Below are 27,523 nucleotides of genomic sequence, written 5' to 3' on the forward strand. Positions count from 1 at the left end.
GTCCATAAGTGAAGTTTCATTATTGCATTTGCAGAAATCAGTTTCATTTGAACATAAAATTGTTGGATAAAGTGACTCTCCTATAGATAATATTTCCCAAGAGGCAAAGGGTCTTAACATTTCCCGCTGATAGAAATGATCACTTGGTTGCACTTAATGGAATACAGCTGAACTCATAACCACTCATATCTCATCTGAAATATTCTCAAACCCTTCAGCTTTCCCGCAGAGTTCCCTCATGTTTTACCGCTAAGACCCACAACACTCTTGCATTGTTAAATGTCCACTTAATTATTCATTACACCTTCAACAGCATCTTCGGGGTAAAACTTAATTTCCTTCTCTTACCATGACTAATAAACCCGATCAGTAGGATGCAATCTCATAAAGAGCATAAACAGATAAGTGATGTTGCAGATAAATGGAAAGTAAATAGAGTTTTATCTATTTATAGCTATCGGTTCCCATAAACCACAGAGCTTCCTTGCCAATAGCATGTGGAAAGAGATATTCAGGGAACACATGGAAACAAGATGTGAGCTTATTATATTATTGTCACTTCTCAGAAAATATTTACCCAAAATGAACCTCTTACAGTATGAGTTCACCAGTAAGCCTAAGGTTTTTGTCTGGGGTTTTGGTGAGTCTGAGTTGTGATAGCTTGGTGAAACATTTCTTGTACTTAACTCAGCCTAAATGAGCCGTCTCACCTCCAGAAAATCCCCATGGTGCACTGCGGTTTTCAGAACCAGACCTTTTCATGTTGCTTGTCTCTTTCTAGCAGAAAACCTGCTCCTGGATTTGTGGATGTAGTTTAGTTTCAGAGGGCTTACTGAACAGAATTAAATCTAATGTTATTTCATTATATATTTGTTAAAATTATTATTATGAACACACTTTAGTACAAAAAAGAGATAAAATGTCTTTTATATCACTTTACTCTAAACAGTTTGTTACAGGCTCATGTTTTAAGGAGACAAACAGTCTGCAGTGGCGATGTGAGGCTGCACTTAGGCACAGTGGTGCTTTCAGCTAAATTTGGATTGGACACTGAACATTTTGATCTGATGATGGATTACAATTAATCCAAAGAAGGACACGGATGTGTAGCAATTTTTAATCCATTTAATAGTTGTGGAGAGAAAAACGCCAAACAATTAAAGGGTCAAGTCTGAGGTGGTGTCCGCTTTGCTGTAATGGCCCTGTAGGTTGAAGCTCTCTATCGCTTCATTGTGGCTTTTGGCCCCTAAGCTGGTGCATGCATTTTGAATTTTGACTGCAGCACTATAGGTGAGGTCCTTTCAACATGTGTGTAACAACATACTGCAACACCGCAAACAGGAACTCTTCTGTACTAAACTACAATAATAACGAAGCTGCTTTTAATTTGTGTGTGTGTGTGCAGGAGCTACTTACCTCTTAAGGAATATGTTCTCCGGTCTGTGAGAATGGTGTTCGTGAGCATATTATGAGCTAAAATACAATTAATTAATGTTGTCACTCCCTTTAATGTGAATATGACTCAAGGGCGGGCTTACCCTTTACTGTTTCGCCGCGGTGAGTCGGTGAGTCGTGCTTGCTGTGTGACAGAGACAGAAAGAGGGGGGAGCTGAAAGAGAGAGAGTAGTAAAGGTTTGTGCGACGGATTAACTTGTTTTTATGGATTCAAGCATCATTACAGTGTTAAGTGTGATGAGAAATTGGATGTGGGGCAACAAAATGCAGATTAGTGCTGATAGATGTGCCAGAGCAGCCAATCGCTTTGCAATAGGCAGGTGGGTGCAGGACAAGGAGGATAGTGTTGAACAAAGGCTGCCTTCACATGGAATCTACTGTGGTCGCTATTAAAACAAAAAGGTTGTAAAAGCAGCATATGCCACCTTCTCTCCAACCCCCCCCCTCCATGTCTGTGTGTATACTGAATCGTTCTTTCCATGGACCAGATGGAGGGAGAGCTGGTGTAAGACCAGGACAGATGTTTCACTACACTCTGGGTGTGTTTGCCTGCGTGTGTGTGAGGGTGAGACGCTGAAAGCGACACAGGGAAGGGAAGCAAATTGAATCTGAAAGGAAAGTAGAACGAGAGGAATAAATCGCGGGGAAGGGAAAGAGTATTAAAATGTTTCAACCTCCAGTCCAGATCACCTGCCGTTGTTTTGACACTGTAACAGGACGGTGTTTGTACAACATAAGAACTCCAAGTGTTTTGGTTGAATTTTGAGGCAAGTTTACTTAAATGTTTTCATTTTATGCTACTTTATACTTCTAATTCACTTTATTTCATGGGAAATATTGTACTTTTTATTTTACATTTTTTTAAATAACAGTCAATATTAAGTCTTAACATGATATAGTGAAAAAACTGACCAGCTACTGCATCACAAATAATTTAGATAATATCTGTAAAATATAATAAGCATGTGTTTTTGTTGCAAACTTTAATTCTGTCCTGGTGAAGATGCACATATTGTTCTGATTTGAGGAGAGTCTTCTGTACAGCCGATGCTGGTGTGGTCATCTATCTTAAAGATAAAACATATTCCACTTTCTTATCACCCAACAGAAGCAGAGGTGGCCTCACTGCTGTTTGTGCACCACAGTTTCCCATTTTGTGTCCATCAGTTACAGACTGTCCTATGTCCGGCTCAAGCGTCCCTCCCCTGGCTTCTTACCGTGTTTAATCCCCTTACAACATGTCTACATTGCGCTGATGGCCCCAGTGGGAGTGAAAGTGAAAAGCCTCCGCAGCACCATGGCCAGCGCCTGCTTCTGCGGGCCTCCTCTGCTCCCGAGGCTGCGCCGGAGGGGCCCTGTCACATTTTATGCAAACAATGTGTGGAAAGCAAGGCTGAAACTCGAGGCTAGGGAAGATATTTAAAACACGAGCGGCCAACCAAATCGTGGCTGAAGGGCTCTCATCTAATGAGCTGGGCGACACACCTGCGTTTGCTGCCCTGCCGGCACTGCTGGTCACGTGACTCGGAGAGAAGTCACAGGTGCGGCCAAGAGTAATTACTGATTAATGTCAAAAGTGATGTTGCTTTTTTTGTTAAATTAGGCTGCTCATAAAATGAAAGTAAGCCTTCAGCTTTAGCAGGAAAAGTTAAGCTAGCTAGCACTCACCCCGCTAACTAAATTGCACCAGCTGCGTGACATAAATAAGACCGGAAATGAACGCAGAGGAGAGGTAATGCTTTCATGATTTTATTTAATATGTCTGAAAAATAAGATGGAAGGTAATTTGAAATTGTTTAGAATGCTAACTATGAGCCTGTTCATGAAACAAAACAGGGAGTAGTAAGATAACGTCGCTGTAACACGTTACTGTAATCCATTACCGGCCAGCCCAGCCTCTACTATCTCTCCGTCTGCCGCTTTGTCTACGCATCCATGTGGGTTTTTCGGTGGTGCGCCTCTCCGGTCTGCCTGCCTCGCAGCCATTGGCCTCAGAGACAATCCGTCTTCCCTTCACAACAATAGACCCCCGCGCGCACACACGCGCGTCCACTCACGCGCCGGCACACGCGCGCACAGCGCTTTCGAGGAGCGACGGTGAAATGTTGGTTAAACTGCGGCTCGCCGACTCCTTTCTTTGCAGTTTCACATCGGCGAGGAGCGCAGGGACGCCTCTGCGATGCGCTCAACCGGGGACGCGTCGGAGTTGAAATAAGGGAAACACGGGGGGTCGGGGAAAGAAAAAAAGAAAGCAGAGGGGGGAGATTTTCTTGCGAGGATGACTGACTGGTGACAAAGAAAACGGGGAGCCCCTCTGGCTTCGGTTGTCACCCGCTAGAACTTGACGGAAGGCGTTCTGGGGGACCGGCTTGCTCTTACTTGGACAGCCAAAGATTTTTTTTATTATCGGGGAACCATGCCTGTCCGGAGGGGTCATGTTGCGCCACAAAACACCTTTTTGGGAGTAATTATTCGGAAATTCGAAGGACAAAGTGAGTACCTTTCCCCGTGTCCAGTGCTGTGTTGTGCAGTCTTTTGTGTCTGTCCTGCTGCATCCTGACAACACTTATTTAATCCTGAGGAAATCGCCTAATAGGCCCTCTTTTATAAGAAGCCTTATGATGCAGATGCACTGTACAAATTTTGTTTTTCCAGTGATTTTGAAATGTGGGTCCATGAAAAGTCATTAGAAGTTAATCATCCTGCTGCCTTACCAAGCTCCCGGTTTGTTTTACAGTTCTGTAGTGCTGTATGCTCCTGCTCCAGTGGAAATTGTGGTTTAAAAAGCTGCATGTGGGGAAAAAAGGGATTAAGGGATTTCATTACTTTCAGATCATATCCCCAAAATACCCTCATTGCCCTCATCATTAACTCCTGCAGTCATGTTTAGTTTTCGTGGATCATTTGCTGTGCCTGTGTTGCTGGACACCATGCTGGAGGCCTATTGAGTAAAGCGTCCGTTGTGCCATAAATGTGTGAAAACCGGCTTTCCTCTCATTCTTGTGTTTTAAGTAAAATGTCAAATTTACGGCTATTCCAGTCAATAAAAATGCAATAACAATTATAAAGCAATCCAGCCTGCCTGTGGAGCTTCATTTTTAATTCACTGGAACAGTTGAGCACCTACATTAAAGAATGTAATGGAGGATAATTCCATGTAAACCCATTACACCCACATGCATGTATTCAGATTTTTGTGACATGTTGTCATTCTTTCATATTTCATATTCTGTTAATGTATTTGTTTTAATGTATGAATTGATAATATGCATATGGTCAGTGACGAGTGTTTTACTGCAGTAAATTGATTTGTTGTTTTAAGTGATGTTCTACCTATGACCAAATTAACATTCCTCCTCCCCTAATCTCTCCTTTTACCCCTCCACAGATAAGAAATTCATCATAGCCAATGCCCGGGTGCAGAACTGCGCTATCATCTACTGTAATGACGGCTTCTGCGAGATGACAGGCTTCTCCAGGCCGGACGTCATGCAGAAGCCTTGCACCTGTGACTTCCTGCACGGCCAGTTCACCAACCGGCACGCGGTGGCCCAGGTGGCCCAGGCGCTGCTGGGCTCAGAGGAGCGCAAAGTGGAGATCACCTACCACCGCAAGGATGGTGAGTGCTGCGTCCGTGTGGGCTCAGGTGGCATGTACAGCACATGACATGAAGCTATTGCAGGAGTCCCACCTTTAAAATGCACACTGTAGCTCTCTCACTCCATCTCCAAAAGTGATCTCTTTCCACTGAATTGTGATTATAGCGTTACCTTTGTGCTGCACACCTGCAGTGCTACATACATAGCTGTGGGATAAATGTGTGAAAGGTGACTTTTACAATGTCTAACACTCCAGGTACAGAGCGGGTAATTTTTAGTTCTGAGTCGGCTCTATCTGGAGCATTTTGCAGCAGCAAATCACTGAGTGCACCCATTTCGAACCCTGAGGGGGGAAGTGCAGCTGCGAAGGTTTCCTTTGCTGTGAAGTCCAGTTTTGAAATGATGCAGGCGCTGGGTGGCTGGGAAAGATGTTCATTAGCCTGCGCTCGATAGGGCACCCTGGGAAGGATGTAGCTCACTTCCCTAAAGACTAATGTGGATATAGTGAGGCGTGTGGTATCTCTGCTTCTGTTCTAATCACCTCCAAAAAAAAAAAAGCTTAGTTGCTGTACAGTATAGTGTACACAGATGTCACATTCAGCTAACTTTAGCCTTTTAAAAATCCTGTAAGTCCTCACAGACCTGAAAATTGCCTGTGACTGACTGAGTGTGTATAGCTTTTCCATAGCTTAGATAATCCACTGGCATGCATATGCTGCTTATGAATACTGCATGGAGATCATGACTCGGCATGACAGCTGGTATTGTTTTGATGAGCTACAAGGCGAGCACCAGAGTGAGAGTCCAAAGCAGTCGCATCAACTGCGCTGGTTCAGGGAGAGTTCATGTGGTGACCTCTAACAATGACATATGTATTCAGATGATTAAGCCTCCTTGCATAATGCTGAGGGACTGGTGAGGTTTCACTATGGCACAAATGAGGATTAATAGTTTTATAAGACCCACAGTATGTGGGGATCACCCGTACGCGTTTGTCTGCTGTCATTGTTTGTTGTATGTTGGAGGAGCCCATTAGGTTTCTCCTCAAGGATTGTTATTACTGCTGTGTGTGAGTTATGTGTAATGAAATGTAAATCAGTCAACCACACTCAAGCTGAGCCCCTGGGGTACAGCATTTTTTCATAACTTTGCAGCAGCTATTTTATCAGGTTGAATGTTCTTGATAATTGCTGCAGAAATTAAAAGGTAGCTGAAACAAGCAGTAATACGTTTTGTATCTATGAATCAAGCCTTGAGAACAGTTTACAAAAGTGCTCGTTTTTATAAGCAAATAAGATGAAAATAAATAAAACATCCATGTAATCCAGAGCATGTTATTTTTGCCAAAATATTGAACAATAGTTGCTGAATATACCAGTTTTGCAAAACTTCTCTAAAACCCCTTTCAGGCCTGTTCCCACCAGTAAAGTTAGCACTAGTGACCAAAGCATCTGCATCCTTGAGCACCAGGCTATCTGACAGATGTCCCACCGGGCATCCATGAGTGAAGTACTACAATTTGCGACTAGGTAACTAAGAGTGGCATTAGTGAAACTTCAGATCTGGAGAAAGGTTTGGAAAAACAGATGGATTTTATCATACATAATGCAACAAGATGCAAGGAGATGATTTCTTTTGACTTTTGACATGTGATTGGAGCAAGACTACTGTACTTGTGTTTTTTTTTTGTGTGTGTGCATTTGTGTGATACATCCTCGGGTAGGTATGAGAAAACGCAGAGGGAGAGAGAGGTGCTGCAGATTGGGTGGAGGACAGTTTACAGAACAGTTACAAATGATAGTATCCTTGGAGACATAGATGTGTGGGGTCAAAGGTCGGAAGATAAAGTTGCAGAAAAATGCGTGAGGGAATAGACAGAGAGATGTCAGCTTATTTTTTGGAGCGGGCTTTAGCCTGTGCCTCTTAGGACTGTCAGTCTGCAACCCATAGCCTTTTTTATATTGTTTCTACTGAACCTGCCTGAAAAAGCATCATCAGAAGCTGAGTCAGAAGCATGAATGCTACCCTTTGCCTGTGCTTTCCAGTGCTAGAGATGAGATTCTGCCACTGTGATTTTGAAGTTGCAGCATGTCTTCTTGTATGTTTACTTTTAACATTTGCTCAAGTACCGATTTTACATCTTGTAAAACTAGTTACGTAGTAGATTACGATTCCATTAAACACAACAAGGATGTTCTTTGAAAGCTATGAAACACGTCGCCAAGCTTCAGGATGAGCCGTGTACAGTCTGTGAAGACCACCTCTACAGTGCGTAATGGGGTTATTCATAGAGAACTATAATGCATTCATATTTTTTATGACTACAGTTGAAATTAGCATAATGTGTGTTTATGAGTATAATCATAAGGCACTGTGAATGCATTATAATTCACTCTAAATATCCCCATAAAACACTACAGATGTGGTCTTCATAAAAAGTTTTATCCTAAAATTTTCTGCTAAAACTTTTGAATGGAGGACATTCACTCATACTGAAGTAGTTTTTACTGCACTATCAGCAAGGTAAAGGATTTAAGTACTTTAAACTCAGCCATAACAGGTCTGATGCCTCTCTAGGCCGGCGTATTGTCAGCCAGACCAAGGTGGGGGTTCAGTCTGCATCGATCCACTGAGCAAACAGCTTTAATGAGGACACAAATACCTTCATGTTGCATTGATCTTCAAGACCAGTGCATTGGAAAGGGGAAATCAATGACGGCCCACCGCCCTCCCTGTACTGCCTGGTCCACAGGAGACTTAAGTAAAAAGAGCTGAAGGGCTTCTGACTGTCGGACCCTGCAGCAGGGGAAGAGGCCTCATTACCGTCCTGTATGCTATGCCTCTAATTACCTCAGTGTTTTCCTCTCACCTGACTCAGAGCTTCTCCAGGGAAGGTCATACACCTGTTTAAACGAGGCAGGCTGCTTTTATAATCTCCTTTTTACAATGAGCAAGTATGGCTGTGCAGTTAATCAGACTGGAGATCATCCTTTGACACGATTTTATGTTTCCATAGTTTGTAACCTTGTAATCCAGTGACAGTGAAGAGGGTTTTTTCATGTATGTTGAAAATCCTGGTATGTTTTTGTCCATCAAACACTTCGCATATGTGTAACTATTTACAGTCTTTGACTGTGCAGCATTCCTGTGATGAAACTGTGGAGAGGCAGGCAGCTCCGGTGGGAAAAATACATTGTAAATGAGCATCTTTGAAAACATAAAAATGGGCAAAAAAGAAGAAGAATGGTGCACAGTAAGACAGTACTTTCTGTCCTATTTTGAGAAACACTGCGATGTAAACGATGCAGGAATGAATGAATGAATCGATGTAACTACTTCTGTCCCTTCTTTTATTCAACACACACCGACTCTCAGCCCCTATCTCTACTGTGTCCTGTATTGGAATTCCAGGAGAAATGTCATTGCAGCAAACTGATTGCGCTCCTCGCGGTGGACCACTGGGGTTTCTGTGAGCCAATCATCTTCTTTTTAATCCTCTGACCCAGGGCCTGCGTAAACGCATCGCCCGCTGTCCTTTACAGGCCGTGAAGGAGATTCTGCTCGTCAGCACAATCTCTGGTACATTCTTAATGCTTTATGATTTGTGCCCTTGCAGAACCAGCGGTCCTTTTGCCTTCTGGTGCGCATATCTCGATGACCTCTATAGGAGAGGTAGCTGTCATTAAAGTGGCCATGGTTTTCTCCAGTCCCCCATGCTTGACATTTAAGATGCTGAGCTGTTTACTGCACTCACTTTAAGAGCACTCTTTGAAAGTCAGCTATTCTCAAATTTGACTTTTGTACCATTTAATTTTTTGTCAGATGCACCAGATTTCTGGAAGTGTTGTTCAGCACTGCAGCTACTCACCTTGAACACGACTGTGTTGTTTTTAATAATGAACCAAGTGTATATTCTCTGACCCTCTTCTCAACTCAGTCCAGCAGTTTTTAAGAAAGAGTGAGCCATTAGTGCCATTTTGCTCTGCTCTTTGCTCTCATCATCCCACATATTTAAGCATTTTAGTCTTTGTTTCTGTTCGTACCCAACGGAAAAAAAAACAAACCCGTGGCTGTGTGACAGAACAAGAGGATGCTGCAGCAGTCGTTATGCAAAATGTAGTGTGTGTGTGTGTAAGATGCGCAGACTGGTGAGTGTGTGAGGTGCTGTGTGAGGTGTGTTTAAGACAGACGTTGACAGATGAGTCTCACACAATTACATTCACGTGAAAGCAAAAACTCTGTCAACCAAATGTGTGCTGGATAACGTGATTCATAAAGCATTAGCAGACAAAACAGCTAGTAGTTATTGAGCAGATGTAAATTGGATGTATCTGTCACTTTGCAGATATATAATCCTTAACATGATAATCGTACAACCCTGATTCCAAAGGGGTTGTGTAAAACATGAACAGAATGCAAACACTTTCAGATTAACTGTGTTTACAGACAACAGTTTCACAAAGTTCCTGAGCCTAAGTAGTACAATCCTTTATACATGTTCCCACAAAGTGGTGAACCTCGCTCTATTCTCACTTGTGAACCACTGAGCCTTTCCAGGATCCTCCTTTCATACCCAATCATGATATCACCTGTGACCAATCAACCTGTTTACCTGTGGAATGATCCAAACAGGTGTTTTTGGAGCGTTCCACATCTTTCCAAGTCTTTAGTTGCTCTTGTCACAACTTTTCTGAAACATGTTGCTGCGTCAAATTCAGAATAAGCAGATATTTACCCAAATCAATGATGCTCAAAGGTCATACAATAAGGTCAAACATTAAATATATTGACTTTGTGCTGTTTTCAGTTGAGTAGATGTCAGAAATTATTAGCAGATAATCACATTGTTTTATTTGTTTTACAACAGTGTTCCAACTGTTTTGGACTCAGGGTTGTATTAATCACAATGTTTCACAGTGCTACTCATTATTGTAGACTTATGTAAAATCACACTGATTCCACTTGTACTTTTACTCATTTTTCTTCTTGCTCGTGGTGTGTCTAAGGTTGATTCCCATTAGATCTCCCCTTTCTCTCTCAATTCAAATTCAAGGAAACTGATTTCTTCCTAAAACGCAGCAGTAAAAACATTTAAATATCCTTCGTGTTAGACCCCACAATGAAGGGAGCTCACTTTCTCTAACACAGCGGGTTAGAGCCAAGGATGCCATTAGAAATAAAAAATTACTATGGGACTGTCATTCAGTATAGTTGTTAAAACTGCAGGTGAGTGCAAAAGGGAAAATGTAATCAATTCCCTGTCAATTGGCCCTTGACAGTCACTTCTTTATGTGACCTTACAGTAAATGCTGGAAAGTTGCCAAGAATTTGGATTTGGGTTCTTTGTTCTTCTGGCAGGGTTTTGTAAGATATATCCACATGGCCCATTTAAATGCTAATTCTTCCCAGTGCAATTAGACAATAGAGTGGTGAGAAATTGGATTTGTAAGATGAGATGATCTCTACTCATCTAAAACAAATGCAAATGATAAAGCAGTAGCTAAAAGCACAACCTTTCATTTTTAAAGACCTTCTGTTTCAGGTCTCACATTGAGCAGCACACTGCAATTTAAGTTAGAGATCAAGCATTTAAACCTCCTTGTTTGAATGACAGCTTCAACAATAAATAAATAGATAAACTGTTACTTGTGGAGCGCATCTTTAATCAACAACAGTTGCTCTACCTGCCTCTGTATTCAGTGATTTAAAAAGTATAATGTCAGTGTTTTACTTACCACAATAATGAGCCGTCTCTCAGGGCCGTCGGTGAATCAGGAAATCCATAAGCTCAGTACATGCTAAAAGCTCTCAATTCAAATGAGACTGAAAATGTCAACTATAAATAGATGAAAGTTGCCTGTGCTGCTTCAGTGATGCTCACTGAGATTAGAGTTAGGTTTTTTTCCCGCATTTAAAATGAGAAATAACGGCTAAAAGAATATCTCACTCCAGGGACTAAGATGTTACACTTGATGATGACATGATCATGTGTGTCACATTTGTGTAATGGAAACATCACCATCAAACCCCTCTGTGGATATACCCTTCTCTTACTTATGGAACATGTACATCCAAAGCTATTTTATGCATAATTAAATCTTGAATAAGGCAACTAATGATTGTTTTGATTGCTTAATATGACCATAATTTCCTTGACAGTTATGCCGAATGATAATTTCCCAAATTGCCTCTTTTATCCATCAAGCTGAGGCTTGCAAATGTTTGGCATTTCTTGCTTGGAAAGAGACCCAGTGACTAATCAATTAAAACTTGTTACAGCTCTACTCTTGAACTTGGACCATTTACTTTAACAGTGAAGTAATTTGCTTTATTTGGCCTCATTTTTAAAGAGCAGCGTACTAATTTAGCATTACACTCGTAAAACACTGTGCAGGACTCACAATCTGTTCAGACCGCACCTTGAACCATGAAAAAAGCCCACGTAAATGTAGCACTTGGAACATTGTGGAGCAGTTCACTCGCATGATTCTTGCAGTTTTTGGGTTGTGCATGCGCATGGTTGAATGCATGTATTGTCAGCTGCTTTGGATAAAAGCAATAATGTAATGTAACACTGAACTTCTGGCATCCACATTACCCTCAACCGCTCGTTCACTTAGAGATTCAGGTGTGTTATGCTAGTTCTTATGTAGCCTGAAGCTGCTGGCCTCAGTTAGAGACGAGGAGCAGCTGCAGGCTCAGGTAAACTCACTTCTCTTTAGCTCCACACCTAGACATTCTTTCATTTTCAAACTTGTAGTTTAACTTCAGCCTCAACCATCGCTGACTTAAGTAACATTACATGAGGACATTTATCAGACTTCACACAGCTCCCGCTGGAGCCACAAAAGGCTTTAAGTGCGTTCTCACACATCTCACACCTGGAAAACACACTTGGATGTCTAAAATTGGAGGCATTTCCTTTTGAGTTACTTTGGTTGACAGTTCAAAATTTGTGGAAACTCCATGGAAACCAACTGAATTATTCCCACAATGCAATTAAATACTTTTCACTCAAACATTGAATGTTAGATATTAGACACGGTTGCAAGCACATGATGATATTTTTGCATTTTCAACAGATTTTTAAACAGCTTATAGGTGTCTTTATGATGGACATTGTTCTCTCAGTGTAGATGCTGCTGATGCAAGTCCACCACTGAACAGCTCTTAAGAATAACAAGAAACCAGTGAATGAGGGTTTATAGCTCTAAGCCAGACATTAGGACTGAAGATGATGCCACTCGGGTTTGATGGCGTGACTCTGGAATGGAAACCATTCTCTGTTAAACCAATTCTTGTACATCCGCTGCTGTGCAAACAAGATAAGCTGTTCTTCTGTTTCGCCCGCAGTCTCTTTCACATGCCCAGGTTCAGCCGCATACAGTGGACAGCTTGTGTCTGTGAGAGACATATGCATGAAGCGAGACAGAATGAAATGAAGGAGGAGAGCAGATGCGGCGGGGGAGAAAGAGGGGGCAACACCCAGAAAAAATGAGGCACATAAACGAGATGGAGGGAGTGTGGGCATGTAGGAAAGAGCATTCATTTTAAACTAAGTTTGACGTTCTGTGTGACGGTGAGGGATGAAGTGAGTGAGCAGGCAAGAGAGTGTAAATGAAGGTGTCAGAGAGCGAGAGAGAGAAATCAGGTGAAGCTGAATATCAGATGGCTTCTTCCACTCTGGGAACGCCCCCTTGAATCCAGTCCAGCAGCTTGGGAGCTGCTTCAATTATGGATGGCCCTACTTCTGTCTCCAACACCTTACCCTCTTTTTACGACTTAGTACATGTAAAATTCCTCACAATTGACTGCCGTACAAGGTGTAGTGGCCAGTCAGTGTTGGGAAGGTTGCTTTTTAAATGTAATAGATAACAGATTACTAGTTGATTATTTTGCTATTGGTCTAACAAATGCTTTAAACTGGGATTTTAAACTTTAGTTTATGTGATTGTGGCTGCATTGATATTAATCTGTCGGTGTTTGACATTGAGCAAACAAGCTGGTAAACAAACTCTCCACAGCACAGTGTTGTTAGAGCCTTTTTTTGATTTCATGAGGCGCTGAAAGGGGATCTTCTCTCAACGTGGTTGGCTGGTGGCAGGCATAGCAAAATTGCCAAGAGCAATGGGCATTGATTTGATTGGAAGACGAGAGGCTGTGCAAATTAAAACAGAGAGTACATCTAAAAAACAACGCTCCAATGAATGGAGCCTGTGTCGCCGTAGAGACGGCCAATGCAGACTAACCACATAAAGGATCTAATAAATAAAGGCTTGGCAAATGGCGTGTGACTTTGAATACGGCTGTCCAGCTCATGCCCATCAGTCCTCATGAGCCTGCGAGAAAGCAGCGTAATGAGCAAGCCCCCCACTCTCAATCTAAAGTGACGTGGACAGATTCGTGTTGTATCAAAGGCTTCGATTTCCTCTGTGTTCATGCCTCACAGTGGATCTCATTTAGAACCAGTGGCTTCTCCAGTCGGCCAGCAAGAAGAGGAGCCTCCAGGATTATAGATTGGTCATTTACCAGAAAATCAAATTTGTAGTTAGTCTCTAGGTAGCTCCCACTATAAGCCTGAGTGCTTTAAAACAGGCAAAGTGGACGGGTATAAGGTAGTCTTGTCTTAAAGTTCCTGTCCTGGCTTTGATTAAAGCCCTGAAAACTAATCTCTCTTCATCAAAATGACACAAACCCTTAAAATGGCTTAGATGTAGCTCTTCCTCGCCTTCATTTAGTATGCATGGCTATATGAATATGCAAATACTTCCTGCGTCTATCTCCACCCACCCTGCTGCTGCTCACCTGCAGCTCGAGCTTACCTGCTCAGCTCCCATTCTCTGCTTGTTTTCTGCTTTGCTGGCTTATTTCCCTCGTGATATATCTTGTAGCATATTAACAAAGACCATATGGACGTGTTAAAAAGGTTAAAATCTTGACTTTCATTGCAGCACGTCTTTAGCATACCTCACTTGAACCACGTGCACATTTTTTTAACCATTCAGCTGACTTGTCTCCAGTCTGTCACACTGCTTCACTTTCTTCTCCCTATAAAGAAATCTTTATGTGCAGTGCGGCATAGTGTCGTCCTGGCAACCATTGAAAGGCTCTTGATATATCATTGCAGCTCATCCTGGCATGTCTGCCTATGGGGCTCAAAGCTGAACAGAATGCTGGGATCCAGTCACGCTATCCTAAAAATGCCACCAGAAGCCGAGTCGGCTAATGCAAAAGGAATTTGACTTGCTGATGCTGGAGTAGAGCCATGCTGACTTCACAAGCATTTTAATTTATGCCGATTTGAAGTACTGTAAAGGTTTTTGTGTGGGACACCAATGAAAAACAAACTAACAAAAAATTAGAAAATAATTAATTGTATATTTATGTCAATTGTGTGTTTCGTACATGGCATGACATTTAGAAATTAGCGATTATATCCTCACAGATATATGATTTGCTATTTTTTACCTGTTTTGATTGAAATTCATGAAACCCTGCATTTTCTTTTTAACAAGGTCATTTGGATCAATAATCCATTCCTTCAGGGGCCATCCCCTTTCCATTGTTTTCCTCATGGGTTATTCTTTACAGTCAGAGATGCTTAATTTTCTCCCAGAGGGCCATCCCATCATCCAGGTAGTTGAACTACACGGCTGCACGAACAGATCATTAGCAAGATGTTCAGAGTCAAATTCGCCCCCGCCCTCCATCAAAAATCATGTAATATCTGTTAAAATCAGACACTAATGCAATGGAAGAAATGTGCTCACACTCTGTGCAGGTTGCATCTAATTAGGATTTTGGTCTTTGGTGTTTGAGGCTTAATGCTGACATTTTAGCCTGAAATTGGAGATTTTACACTGATGTGTAGTAACTTAGCTGTATTCATCTTTTCTACAGAATTGTGTGCTTTCAGGCTTGTAGTTGAAGCCGTCACACGCATAAAAATGGGTAAGGAAGATTAAAAAAAAGTTGTGCAGACGGCTGTGGACATATCAGCAGTCAGTCATATAACTGCCTGACATGCAACATTTTATGATTGCTTGTATCAACACATTTAACCCCAGCTTGTGCTAATGAAATTTCTATTATATGGTTTGCAGGCACCGTGCCAGAGAATAGATATAGGTCATTCTGATGTTGGATCTATGGATTAAGCCCACACACGCTGCCATTATGTGATGGTTTTACCACAAACAGACCATAAACAGTCTGACAGCCCCCTCCCCCAACCTCCCTGCTCAAACACATCCCTTTGTGGCTCCCCCTCCCCCTTGTCTCTCCCCATTCTTGCCTGTATGGAGGGGCTAACACCCATCCTCCACAGCTGTACACCAGACAACTAAGCGCATGGGAGATAGCGTTCATCCTGCCAACATCTGAGATGAATGACGAGCTGGATGTGAGCAAGAAGATTATTTTCAAAGATGATATAGATTTTGCTTATGCTAAGAAATCCTGGAGTGTGTCATGTGACTGCGTTTAAATGGTTTATCGGTAAACATGTTGATTCAACCCCCCCTAACCAGTGATATTTGTCAGTGTGTGACTTCAGACCGTGATCCCTGCTTTACTCTCATTCACAGATTGCATATGAGCACATCTGTGAATGAGCAGCCATGTCAGGCTCTTTCATTCATCAGATCACGTGTTGGCCTGCTTGTTTTCATTCATGTGGCCATTGTTTAGCATGTGGTCAAATTCTAGATGGTTTATGTGATTGTTCATCTTCAGTCCTCCTCCTAGACATAGTGGCAGACCCAGTGCTTGGCAGTGTGATTTATATGTTGATGTTACTCCAGTATCTTTATGCCCAGGTCCCCTGTGTTTGACCCTTTGAATCAGATGACTCCAGCGTTGTTTCTACCAGCTGAGTTAGGTGAAAGCCTTGGGCCATGAATCTGCCCACCACTAAATGCCAGGCAGGGATCAGCGCTCTGCGGCGCCTGCAGAGTCACTTTGATGGAGATTGAGTCAGCAAAGCCTTAGAGGCAGAAGGGGCGGCCTACGGCCACTGGCCTGTTTCATCACAGCTAGTCGTACTCTCAACAAAACCTGACATGCAGATTATCAAGGCGTTGGACCGCGATGGTCCAACTATGACATTTCTAAAGCCTCTGATTTGTCTTTGTCTGTTAGAGTACTGCTCATGCTTTCTGTCCAGCTGAGACACACCAGGACTCATAGTGCTCTGGGTTTTTTGTTTTCCTGTAAGACAGATGTATGGATTGCTGATTCCTTGACAGTTTGACAAAAGTAGTTTAGTAGCAGTGCCGCGATGAGACAAGGGTGACAGGAGTTGGGTCCTGTCAAGCTTTTATAGTGTTCTGTAATCGAATTTGTTTCAGGAGCACTTACAGTACATCCCAGTGATGTTGTAATTGCTTTTTCTTGTATATATGTCATGCCCTCTTGTCAGCCGACGTGCAGTCTTGGAGAATGAGAGAATCTTTATACTGTTTGGCTTTAGTCTGTAGTGTATATGATTGAAGTAATGTGCATGTTATGGGTGTCAGAGTACTCGCTGCGGATTGTCAGTCTACACACTCGTCACGCTCTTCATGTGTCCTTACCGTAATCAACTGGCTTTTCTACCTATTCTGCAAAGGTTTATATGTGTACAGTATGCATTCTGCAGCTTTATACAGCTATATACGTCTAGATGAGCAGATTAATGTAATATTTGTACATGTTCTAAAATAATCTAACCGACCCGACGGGCTTTTCTGACCCTGGCTTCTGTCGTGTCCCTTAAAACTATTACAAACCCAACATTTATGAGAGTATCTTCAGGCAGATGTTTCTTCTGTGTGGACAGGATCAAATTACATGTTATTGTACAAAAACATGACAAAACAAAATACACACAAATGTATCGCATGGAGAAAATTCAGTGTTTTTGAAGTGCACTTCAGGGGCACCATCGAGGACACCATGTGACTACCAAAACCCAACCAAACCTCAGTGATAAGAGGGAGAAATTAAGAAAAAACATCTTTAGCATATAAAAATCAAATAGTCATAGTTCTAGCAAAGTCAATTTTTATTTTCCAACACGTTCAATCAAGTCACTTTGCTTTGTAGTTTGTTGTGTGCTGCACCATCTATCAAGTCATTTTTTCCACATTGACAATGAGAAACGGTGTATTTCTGGCAGCATCACAGCTTGCTGTTTGACAGAGTCCGCAGAGCCTTCCATCACCCACCATGATCTCCCAGATAACCTTTTGCAGTGACACCACATGGTGCCCAAAGCTTCAGACAGATTATTCTTGTTAATACTGCCATGCAGCGCTTTGTTGTATTCCATGAATTGCTTAGGACTTGCTCTGTGACCTTAGATTATCTCCTCACTCACCATCACAAACCTGACGTAGCAGGCCAACAAAAAGTGCAGTTGTGTTTTACTTTGCAGCAATAATGGAATTCCAACATCAGACATTTGTGGTAACAGGGGCAACGCACTGTGAGAGTAAGCCTCTATTTCCTGTTTCCAGCTGTGAAAATAATATTACAAAAGCAAATATCATAATAGGGCATTAGTAAAAGCAAATTTCAAGCAATTTGTTCTGATTTAAATGTTGAAACAAAAGCTCGAGTGTACGTGTGCAGTTTCTCTGTTTAGACTCGCACTCCTCGGTGTGAGGTTGGCAAACAAATGAGATGATTTGGTGGTGATGTGTGCATAGCGTACACCGCCGCTCTGAGATAGAATACAGAGACACAAGAAAAAGCTAACATGGAAAAAATAGCAAGATAACATATTGAATCCAGCCACTTTTAGACTGAGAGTAAGGCATGAATATTAATAAGATCTCCATAATCAATGACTAACATTAAACATGAGCATCGTGACTCATCCTCTGTTTCCAAAGCACAGATTAAGGCCTGTTCCTAAAATATTTGTATTTGGATACACTAAATTAGTTCTTTAAAAACTAATTCAACCTAAACTAATTTTGCATGAATGACTGATCTCAGAAGGAAATCAAATCCCGCTCTGCCTGACTTTGAATGCACTCGAATATGGTGTCACCTGATCAATGGCAAGTGTGTTACCAGCAGGATGCATTGACCTTCAGGATTGCCCAACTCACATATGCGATTTTCTAAATAAAGGATGTCTCTGAATTATAGACTCTCTCGCCAACACAATCGGGTCCTGTTCAAAGTCATTATGCACTGCCATTGTGCGAAGAGTTAATGCCTGGATTTTTCTCATCATGCACTCCCTCCACATTGATTTTGTCTATCTAGTTTTCTAGTGCAGGCAATATTGGCTGCCTCCACATCCTCGAAACGCTGCAGTGGATCACTGTGTATCACACCCACAGGTCCTATCAGTTTGGTCAAGGCAATTGCACAATAGAGTAGAGATGCAGCGATATGGATTTTTTGACCCCTGACTGATGTAGAATTCATCAGTTCTTGTACGCAATAGCCATTATATTACATTTTTTTTTAAGTTTTGAATTAGGTTGGAGGACGAAAAGTAGAGCAGCACACCTGCATCAATACAAAAAATAATACAGTCAGATACACACGTAAATAGAAAATAACACACATAAATATTTTAATTAGGCATTCATTTACAATATAAAACATAAAACAGAATGTGATCATGTGCTAATAATTTTTGATATATACTCAATTGAAAACGGTATAAAGACTATATATTTATTGTTTGACCCCATCAGCTTCATTGATTTTGTTAATATCTGAATTTGATGCAGCAACAAGTTGGGACAGGAGCAACAAAAGACTGGGAAAGATATGGAACGCTCCAAAAACACCTGTTTGGAACGTTCCACAGGTAAACAGGTTGATTGGTAACAGGTGATTGTATCATGATTGGGTGTGAAAGGAGCATCCTGGAAAGGCTCAGTCGCTCACAGCGAGGATGGAGCGATGTTCACCACTTTGTGAACAGGAGATTACCACATGGGCTCAGGAACACTGTTGTCTGTAAACACAGTACATTTGAAAATGATTTAATTCTCCTTTGTTTTACGTCCCAACTTCTTTGGAATTGGGGTTGCAGTCGTTGCCCTGTCTTTTATGAATGTTCCATTTTTTCCCCCACTTCTTTTTAAGTATTCTCTCTTTGACTCTCAAAAGGTACGTCAACTTTTCCGTCAGGATAGCACCTCGAAGAATTTCCAGCCACTGCTCCTGTTTTCTTTTCTTCTTTGCTTCAAGTAAAACTTAAGCAGAGATCTTCTCTCAGCACAGCATCCTCCGTGATCCCATGATACATCACAGGACATTTCATATCCCCAAATATTTTTAACAACTGCAATAAAGTTTTCCCAATATAGCCTTTTTCCAATTCCAGAAAATATGCGAGTGGTCAGCCTCCGTGCTCCCACACAGCCTCCGACAGGGTTGTTATGCAGCCGGTTGCCTGTTTTTTATTTTGAGTGTTATGAAAAAGCGAGTTAAAGTCTTCCCGCAGAATTTCCTTCTTACCAGTGACATACTTGCATTGTACCTTTGTTATTTGAACCTTTAACTCTGCTCCCTGTTTTGCTTCTATGTAGAGAGTTTTTCCTTCCAAAGCTCAGCAGAAAGCAGAGATGACCCGAGGCCCCTTCTGTTTGTATCCATCCACAATCACTTCAATCACATCAAGTTTGGTCTGGATCCGGCCTTATCTCTTTTGTAAAGTAGTCCCTTAACTGCAAAGCTCTAAAAATATCTTTATTTTTGAGATCATATTTTGCCTTTAGATCGTGGAAGCTCATGAATTCACTATTTTCTGAAACTTTACTTGTACTTGCCGTGATGCCTTTTTGTGCCCATTCATTGGATATCGGACCACACACCCCTGGCTAAAACTTGGAGTCATATGTAAACCTCCTAAGTGTGCAAACCCCTCTTTTTAATTTGTATTTTTTTCATATAACATTCCATATTTCTGCCATAAATACTTCTTTTGGATCTATAACATGTCTCAAAGTTGTTAGCAAGTATTTGTCTCCCACCAAGATCTGGATCTGGTGACCCTGCATCTCCATTTTTTTTCAATCAACCCATTCACCCCTGGTATTAAAAAGTGATCTGTATCAGGAGCCATATTGCACATGTTTTGCTTTGGACAGAACGCATTAGACCTGGTGTAAAGACAAAGACCACATAGCATTGTTAATTATCTAGATAACCTATCCATAAACAGATCCCATTTATATACCAGGTGTGAATGGGATAGTCAGATCTCCACCAACAGGCCGGGGGTCTGAGTTGAGCAGCATAAAATTATTCCCCAAGATTTGAGTTTAAGTGTTCCAGCTGAATACATTTATCATTTTATCCCATGGTATGGATTTGTTCTGGGAAACATTAATTGGGAGATATTGGAATATATAAAGTCTAAATATAGTCCGATCTTGTTTTAATCAGCTCTGCCTAGTTTAACTATGAGATATTCGCGAGCCTGCAACGTCGCGTTCGACCGACTCATTTGCATAAAGTTGAGGACGACTTGTGATTATACAAATTGAGATGCAGCGGCTGGTCTTTCAACTCGCTGTGCAGCATCCATCATACACACGGATCGCCTGCTCGCCATAGACAACAAATAGGATCATCGACTTGAAAGATTTGATCAAATCTTTTGCAAATGTTTGAGATGAATAGCTGTTGAGCATTTAAAAGTGAGATTGGTAATAAATGTTTCCGCCCATGATCGGGGAGCCCCGCCCTCTTTAAGAGTCCAGTTAAAATGGGACAAAAGCAGAGGTGTTGTGCTCTGTCTTAAAGCTGGAAACCCATCGCTGCCTGGAGATTTACTAGCGTTTTGTTTACTGTAAATTGTGACCTAACGGTATCATTCTGTATCTCACCAATAGATGGCAGGCTGAGTGAGTTTTTGTTGTTTTTGTTATCAGCTGATGGTTGCTGTGAATAGAGTTTCTTATAGAACTGTTGAAATATTGTTTCTGTCTCATCTGGCTCATGTAATAATTGGTTGTTTTGAGGGTCTCTTATTTTCTGAGTTGTATTGGAGGCCGGCTGTTTACGCGGGCATCTGGCCAGGATTCCAGCTGCTTTTGGACCTGGTTCATAATGTCTGCTTTGCAAGTCTTGCCCTTTTCCTATATCTCCCCTGAGGCTCTCATCTGTCTCTCCCTTGTTTCCTTAATTTGTTGTAATACTGACTGATCCTGTGTTTTTATGTTTTTTTCTACAGTTCTCCTTGGCTAGATGGGCCTTTTTTCTCCCAGTGTTTATCCCACAGTATTACAGGGTCCGCATCCCCATTATCAGTCACTTCTGTTTGACATTGTCAATACCCACATTGAGCCTCCATGCAGTATTTATTTTTCTACTATTCAGGTGTATTGACAAGCTGATTGCAGTTTAGTCCCCTTTCCTGCACTGATGTGTCACTAATAAACTCCTCAGACTTGATCTGTGGTATCTGTAAAATGCATTTCTAAAACCAAAGCCTTTCACTTTTGTCACCGCCCAGCCCCTTGAGGCTGGTGGGTTTCTTATAAAAATAGTACTTGAGCCAATTCTTTCAGGACCATGGTCCTTTTAACCAGATTAGTCTTCCCACTTACACTATTTTTGTCATCACTAGTAAGTGGTGTTTAAATGAGCCAATCCCACATTGCATTCATAGACCTCCAGACAACGTAAACCCCGCGGGGTTTGTTTTTTCATTGATTTAGTCAGTGCTTCTTTCGCAGCCATGTTAGTCGTCTCAGCCTCATGGATTCGTGCTTCAGCTCCATCAAGTTTCGTGGGTGTGGTTTTGTGTGGAGGAAGTTTTTGGTAGAGTTAACTTTCTGCGTCAGATCTTTGAGTTTGGTTTTCATGTCCGCTTTGAATTTCATGTCTTCTTTGAAGTCCACTCTCAGACCTGAAACCACATATTTCTTTATGGTTTCTGCTGAGTCATCATTTGAGCAGTGAGCGCCGTCCAGCTGTGGTGAAGTTTTATTTCCTGTCCGTCACGTTCTACTTTTTGTTCCAACACTCTTTCCAATAAAGATTACAATGATTTGTTCCGCAATTAGTGAATTAAAACGGTTAGTTTTAACTTTCTGAAGCAGCCATCTGCCTGCTTCACCAGAGCAAGTCCCCAACTACGTCCACGTGTAAGATCAGAATGATCACATTATTTCTTCCTGTTTTTTCTCCTGAAGTGTCTTGCTGTAATTGATCGACGCACTGCAGAGGTATTGAGAAGATAACATACTGAGCTCTGAAATTGCAAAAGAGTAAATTGCTCTGCCGTGGGAGCCGTAACTTCTAGAGCTTGAGGGGTGGGGGCTGGGGCGTATAGTGTGTATCAGATTACAAACATTTGCAGTCATTTGCTGTAAAACAATTAGTTTTCCTTTCAGCAGCCATGACATAGCACCAGGATCTTAATGTTATCTCGAGTGCTTTACTTTCTACAGCTACAGTGATGGAGCAATTGGCGCTTGGTGTGTAGCTTGTGGACATTTTCACTGTCCATCGATGGACAAACGTGGACAAAAAGTGATTTGACATGTGACCTTTGGGGTTACAGGACTCTGGAACCACCAGGCCAACGTGCCGCCACTGATGATACTGTATCCCCGGGGATAAAGTAGCGCTCTCCCTCCTGGATTAGAGAGCCGGCATCAGAGTTAAACAGCTCTTAGTACAACTGAATGTTCTAGGCAGAGAAGGGGAAGGGATCACATTTCCCTAGAATGGACGGCAAAAAAAAAATAAGCCTTCCACCCTCTGAAGGAAGGTCAATTCTCATATTTAATGTTTTTATTGTCTCCACTATAATAATCTTGCCCCAGCTGTGTTGAGTGAAGGGAATTACTGTATATTCTCTACCCCTAAAGCATTTTATTTGGAACTTGACCTCATTTTCAAGATTCAGCAGATTGAGTCGCTGGTTAGACATTCTGCAGCATGCGCAGCGCTTGTTTTGCTCACCTCCTGATGCGGTGTCAAAGAGGAGACAATAACAGTGCAGTGGTGATTGACTCAGACACGCTGACATGCAGACGCAGGGTCAGAGAGCGGCCCGGAAAAGCTGATTTGATGACAATTAGCCGTGCCGAGATGAAGACGCTCTCTGCTGAGCTTTTGACAGAAAGAGTGAGTGAGGCAAGGAAACAAGGAGGGAGGTGTCACCTTTACCCCTCAAGCAGAGTAGCACCAACCAACAGCGCCCTGCTGCTGGAGGCTCAGCTCGCATCAGTGTCACTCACTCGCGCACACACACACACACACACACACACACACACACACACACACTCACTCTAGAAGGCAAGGGCAAAAAAGCACAGGGTGCAATTTAAAATGATTTTGACTGAGGTACTCTTGGCAGCAGTTTCTCCAAATGAGGGCTATCAAGATTCCCATATGCCACCATACCACAATCACTGTCAGACACAACCAGTCAGCAGATGTTATGTGTGTGTGTGTTTGGTGTGTGTGTGTGTGTGTGTTTGTGTGTGTGTGTGTGAAAGAGGAGAGGAAGGACTTGACCGTGAGCATTTCAATCGCACTTGCTGATCAACGTGTGTGCGCTGTATTTTCGCTCTCCTGCCGCCGTGAACAAGCTCATACTGAGCCACTTTGTCTTAATTATTGATAGTGGAAATAGAATCTAATGAAATTTCCAGCATCTTGAAACCAGACCTCATCTCACTTAACCACCTGTGAGCACACACTCAGCAAATCCTGTTTGTTCAATCATTAAAGTTTCCTCAGTGTGTTAGAAATGTAGTTGTAATACATTTCAAAGACATATGGTTTTGCTGTGATTAGATAATGCAGTAGAACTTGTACTAGAGCTGTAGCCACTAGTTATTTTGATTTTACATACAAATCTAAGCTCCACTTAGATAATGTGATGTATTATTATAGATTAAAGGCCCTGCATATCTACACAGGTGTTGTGAACTACGTTGCTGTTCAGGCCTACTCAGGTTGCATCTGTATGAATCTGTGTATGCTGGGATTTATGTGAGGACACCATGTGCTAATAAGAAGGATGCAGTTTCCTGCAACAAAGCAGGAAACCATCTGAAGCTCTGAAAAGGTATTGTTTTAGATTTTGTTGAACAAGATAGTGACTTCTTTGCACATGTTATTATCTTGTGCACATAAAGTGAAAACATGATCTTTCAGGACATTGGGGGCTTTAAAGTATAACACCCTGAAAGCCATTTTGCATAATCAGTATATTTGCTTTTGCTATTCAGAGTCAGGATTGGAACTAATGATTGTTGTCATTATTGATTAATCTTTTTCAGACTAATCATCAAATGTTTCACATGAAAGAAAACGGTTACTGAATATCAAACTAGTTGCTGATTAATTTTCTTTCATCAACCGGTTAATCTTTCATTGTTGAAGCGCCCCTTTCAGTTTGAGTATTTATAGTATAGTTTAGAGAATATTATAGATCCAAGAGGAAACTGACAGACAGGATGGACTGAGAGGAAAAGGCACAATTACAAATCCATCTGCTACTTCAGCACCACGGACAGCTCCGTGGATTCATCAGTACATGGCACAGGCTGCTGATATCTCAGAGCCATGATCAGGGTCTTAGATTTAACCTGCACAGACCTCAGTCAGATAAAGTATCAGTGAGGCAGACTAGACTAAACATATTCAACTAAACAACCCGTCTCCCCCTGCACTCACTCTGCCACTATAGGATTGAGAGGGGCGCTGGCAGCTTAACAAGGGGGATGACATCCTCAAATCACCGACTGCTTTTACTCAAGTAGTACTCAAGTCGTAACAGAGTTATATATTGTGGTTTTGCTGCTTTCGCTTGAAGTTCTCCCCGTGTTTTGCCTCTTGCTTCTTCATTGTGGTGGTTGAGCCTCTCTGTGCAGAATGACTGATGTGCAGAGTCTGTTTTTTCCATTCATTTGCATATTCATAGATTTTTAAAGGAGGGAGATGGAGGAGATGTAATTTTCAGAATTTTAACTGGTAAAATTATTTTTGTTTTTATGGAAAAACTCTTATCAGACACAAAATGATAAAGCATAAAACATCTGGATACTTCCTGCACATCTGCTGGCTGCTATTTTACCAAACCATAAAATATTCAAGCATTATGTTAAGAAATCATTTTGTGATTAAAGCATGTGACAAAAGGAATAGTAAATGTGTTACCTTGCTTCCAGATAATAAACAAAAGCAAACAAATATTAAAGAAGGAAAAATGAGTCAAGTGTGATTAAAAAAAATGAGATTTTAAAACCCATGTCAGCATAAATTGCCCAGAATCAAGTGAAATCTAAACTTACATAGTTAATACAGGCATTAGAAGGTGTGGAGGAGCTTCATTTATATGGTGGTTTATGTGGTCTACCTCATCTACACAAAACATGGAGGAAAAACTGAAGCAAACTAATCACTACTTAACTGAAGAAGCAAGAGGGGTGCATCACCTTGACCACAGAGAAGTAGAGAGCCCTCAAGCTTAAAATGAGGCTGAGCTGACGTAACTTTCATAGAGTGTAATTAATATAACTTGAGGAAAGAAATGGGGAGGTGGCAGGAGACGAAGGGTGAGTGAAGTGAGGTGAGCAGGGAGGTAATTTCAGAGTTGTATGTGTGTGTGTGTTGGGAAAGGGTTGTGTTGAAAGCTCCGTGTAATGAAGGCACAACTCTGTGGGAACAGTTGGTCGGTAGTGTATCAGTGTCCTCATCTGAACGTGGTCCCCATGTCCAGCAGTGGCGCAGCTTCCAATCCAAATACCTCAAGGTCAAATAAGCCAAAAGATCTCTTATGCATAAAAAGTCACCTTCATCGTGTTTGTTATGCAGAATATCGACCTTTCTCCAGTACGTTTTGGATGAGTAGCCACATTTATCCATCTGTCTGCGCATATAATTGTGTTTATTCCATGACTAATTTCTTTGGTTGGACCAGTCATCCAAGTAGTTTATTGGAAAGGCATCCAGTCCAAAACAAACGAGCGTGGAGGTGACTTTGTGTGCTTTGTGTGGACCTGCCTGTTAATCTTTCGGTTTATCAGACTAAAAACTGCATCCCCACACTGCCATAGGAGCGGTGTGTTCAAAAGAGATGACCCTAAACAATGCAGCTTTGGTGTGCAAACATTAAAGAGCCCCTCAGCATACTGTGATTTGGCGTATTCTGTGTATGAATTTGGCTCCACGCTGCGCTGTCATCCTGCCGGGCCATCTGTGTAGCAACAGATTACCAGGTAGCCCTATTAATCCAGGTAGGCTGCACCACGTCAGGGAGGAAATGAAGCCGAGTGGAAAATGTTTAAATCGATAAGACCCACGTTTCCACTCAGGCTTAAGGTTTGACTTTGACACGCCAGGCCAGTGCAACAATATGCTAGCAACGCAGAGGGCTTATCAGGCAGTTTTTTATATATATGTATATGTATATATGATTTCTGGTTTGTCTCAAGGATTTTATGATCTTTATGTGGATGATTGACAGCTCTGTGTTTATCAGCTCACTTCACCTTGCCAAAGTTTAAGATTGCCTCCCTTGCAAACCGCAAGTCAGCACTTTCTTCCCTCTATCATCCTCAGAGGATTAGAGACGGGGAAAGAAAAGATTTTGTTTCTGTTTCAGTCCGTCCATCCATGACTGTCAATTTTAGTTTGGTTTGGAGAATGCTGAGTCATGCTGTTTCTCTCAATGTATTTCTAAAGAAGTAGCAGTGACACCTGATGTATCACGTTAGGATGCTTGACTATGTTTTGCTGTGTTATTGATGAATATTCAGGTCAGAGACACTCTGACTAAACCTGTTTTAGTACCTTTCAAAGTTGCGTTCTTTCATTACACTGCGCCGTGTAAACCAGCTCCATCGCCTGCTTATTAGATTTAGTTGGACAGAGAACATTCTGCTAATTAACGCTGCCGGCAGGCTGGGGTTGTGAGCGTGTGTGCGCGTGCGTGCGTGCGTGCATGTGTGTGTGTGTCTGTCCTTCTGTGCTTCGTAGTTTGCTGAACCCAGATCTGTGAGCTTCATTAGTGTTTGTGTGCGCGCGCTTGTGTGCATGCTTGTCTGCGTCCATGCCAGTGTGCACAGTGTGCAACTAAAAAATGTAAATGTTATTTCTGTTTGCGTGAGTGTGTGTGTGTTTGTGCATATGTGTGTTTGTCTTTGACCCTCTGCTGAGGCAGGATATGCAGGCAGACAGGCAGAAATTTGCATCTGCATTAGCACCGGGGATCTGTTTGATCTGTCCACTTATAACATGTCAGGTGGCCTTCCTGCAGAGAACCTGGACAGCTATCTCAGTTCACAGGGAGAGAGAAATACACAGGGAGAGAGAGGGAGCACAGGTACATTGAGGCTGAAGGGAGAACCAGGGATAGTGAGAGAAATGGCAACAGAAAGAGAATTCAAATGAAAACAAGGGAGGATTTAATAACTGAAGGAAGAAGAGAGTGACAGACAAGGACATGGAGAGAAAAAAGCTAGAGAAAGAGTGGTGGAGGCAGATAGTGA

The 27,523-nt window shown here is 41.9% G+C and overlaps 1 protein-coding gene across 1 annotated transcript in view; it reads left to right on the forward strand.

Annotated features, from left to right (window-relative positions):
- The first annotated feature begins 3,871 nt into the window (after window positions 1-3,871).
- Window positions 3,872-27,523, forward strand: part of kcnh7 (potassium channel, voltage gated eag related subfamily H, member 7) — a 60,902-nt gene continuing 37,250 nt past the window's right edge. The window contains exons 1-2 of the mRNA XM_041965917.1: window positions 3,872-3,947; window positions 4,844-5,074. Coding sequence (XP_041821851.1) covers window positions 3,872-3,947; window positions 4,844-5,074 — 307 coding nt within the window. The remainder of the gene's footprint in view (window positions 3,948-4,843; window positions 5,075-27,523) is intronic.

This window comes from Chelmon rostratus, chromosome 24 (genome assembly GCF_017976325.1).
Source record: "Chelmon rostratus isolate fCheRos1 chromosome 24, fCheRos1.pri, whole genome shotgun sequence".
NCBI lineage: Eukaryota > Metazoa > Chordata > Actinopteri > Chaetodontiformes > Chaetodontidae > Chelmon > Chelmon rostratus.